The sequence below is a fragment of the Trichinella spiralis genome, assembly GCF_000181795.1.
Source record: "Trichinella spiralis strain ISS 195 chromosome Unknown Scfld2114, whole genome shotgun sequence".
NCBI lineage: Eukaryota > Metazoa > Nematoda > Enoplea > Trichinellida > Trichinellidae > Trichinella > Trichinella spiralis.
The window spans coordinates 1-1934 of NW_003529053.1; the positions used below are offsets into that span (position 1 = coordinate 1).

Here is a 1934-nt window from a genome sequence, read left to right on the forward strand (position 1 = left end):
TTTCTTTTTCTCAGCTCATCTCGAAAAATATTTCAAAAAATATTTAAAATTGTCATTAATGTAAAATATGGAAATATATCAAATAAACTTCATTTATAATAAACTGCTCTAATTACTGAACAACTAAAACAACTCCCAACAAACTGTCCTCTGAAAACTTGCTCAAAAAATGTAGACTTTTCATCTATTCTCTTTAATCTATTAACTTCTCCTCCCTTAGCTGAGTTCCATCTTAAAAATTACTTTTTGTCCTAAATTATGATGAATCATCTGCAATAAACAAAACAAACAAATCATATCTAATATGATTATTGAATTTGTGAAAAATTCCACAAATCTGCCCGTTAGCTTAGACATGAAATTTCAAATCTTACACTTACATCTTACATTATTTGGTTATTTTGATAAATCATACCTTCAATATCTGGATTCAGTAATAAATTAAAACAGTCACAAAATTGCTAAAAACATGCAACTTCCTCGAATGGGCATCTTTTCAACTTTGAAATCCATCTTCCTTTGGTACTATTCGAAAACATGATAACCATTCTATGGAAAAAAAAAGCAATTTAAGCAAAGAAAGCAAATCATTTTCATGGGTACTAGTCCGCATGTGCATTGAAAAGACTACGCTGTTCAGTCGATGCACCCAACAGTTAACCAACAAGCATTGCAACTAAAGCCACGCAGGTAATTAAACACACAACAAACGAATGCAAATATGCAAGAAATTTATCATGCAGTAGAAATTAAGAACGAAGTAAGTAGGCAAACACTTACAGCTAATGTAGGTGGAATCTTCGCTACGGAAATGTAGCGTCAGTTCCAACCAACAACCTACAAGCATATAAGTTATAGTCATCATAAATAATTCACAGAAATTTTGTCAACATCAAAAATACCCTTACTTTGGAAATACGTTGCACATTGCAAAAAGTGCAATCAAAATACCATCAGCAGCACATATGAAACAAGAAGCATAATACAAGTAGCGAATGTCAATATCACATATTGTAAGGGTTAAATTGAGGCAAAATTCCTTTCATGTCCATGCATTCTCATTTAATCTCATCAATTTTTCTCCACCTAAACTGATGGATGGCAAGTAAATATTCATTCACGTAAACTGATATAGCCGTGGAACCATTTACAAAAGAATTGCCCTTGAAAAAAAACAAAGATAGAATAAAATAATAAAAAAATGTCATGCAAAATACAAAAGCAAACTATGCACTTATTTAAAATATGACAGATCAACAATGAAGAACAAATTAATGCAGTTTATAATAAAGTCGAAAAAGCAAACAAAATGTTGATGAAAACTAGAACGTTTAAAAGATATTTTAAAAAAATCATGTCACCATTTTTTGGCGTAACTGTTCTTTATTTTCCATGTGAAATTGAACAAGAATTAAAATTGCTAAACACTAAAATATTTGCCCATATTCTGAATTTTAATATCAGTCACTTAGTTGCAGTATTCGAGTACGCATTAAACAGTTTAAGCAAAGAAATTCAGACTGAACAAATCACGAGCAAGACATGCTAAAAGAAATATAAAATAAATTTTCAATTTCTAAGAACAAATTTCATGAAAGACGAATTAAAAAGAAATATCTAAAGCGGCAAATTGATAGAATTTCGTTAATATCAAAACATTACACTAAATCTAGAGGAATGTAAAAAATTTCAAAAAATAACAACAATATTTGCGCAAATAACTGAATATACAATTTCCTTTCCCAAATCAAATTATTAATAAATAACCATTCTTTTTTATAAATATTATTTGTTTCGTTGAAATCTAAATGTGTTATAGAGCATAATAAAGTATATACATATGTACTATCAATATTATCAGCCTTAAATGATTTCAGGAATAATAAAATTCTATCACATTTCGATTGATTAACTATCAAATTTTGATTTCATTT

At 28.7% G+C, this 1934-nt stretch overlaps 1 protein-coding gene across 1 annotated transcript; it reads left to right on the forward strand.

Annotated features, from left to right (window-relative positions):
- The first annotated feature begins 721 nt into the window (after nt 1–721).
- Tsp_14227 (conserved hypothetical protein) lies at nt 722–1549 on the forward strand. The gene is made up of 2 exons (XM_003368685.1): nt 722–760; nt 1253–1549. The coding sequence occupies exons 1-2, from the start codon at nt 722–724 to the stop codon at nt 1547–1549; spliced, it is 336 nt and encodes a 111-aa protein (XP_003368733.1).
- Nucleotides 1550–1934: the final 385 nt, after the last annotated feature.

What these genes read in the sequence shown, in the direction of transcription:
- Tsp_14227 (XM_003368685.1), top strand. Translation starts at nt 722, where the DNA reads ATGCAAGAAATTTATCATGCAGTAGAAATTAAGAACGAA. An exon ending in CAGTAGAAATTAAGAACGAA is followed by an intron (nt 761 to 1,252) that starts GTAAGTAGGCAA and finishes AAAATATGACAG; the next exon opens with ATCAACAATGAAGAACAAAT.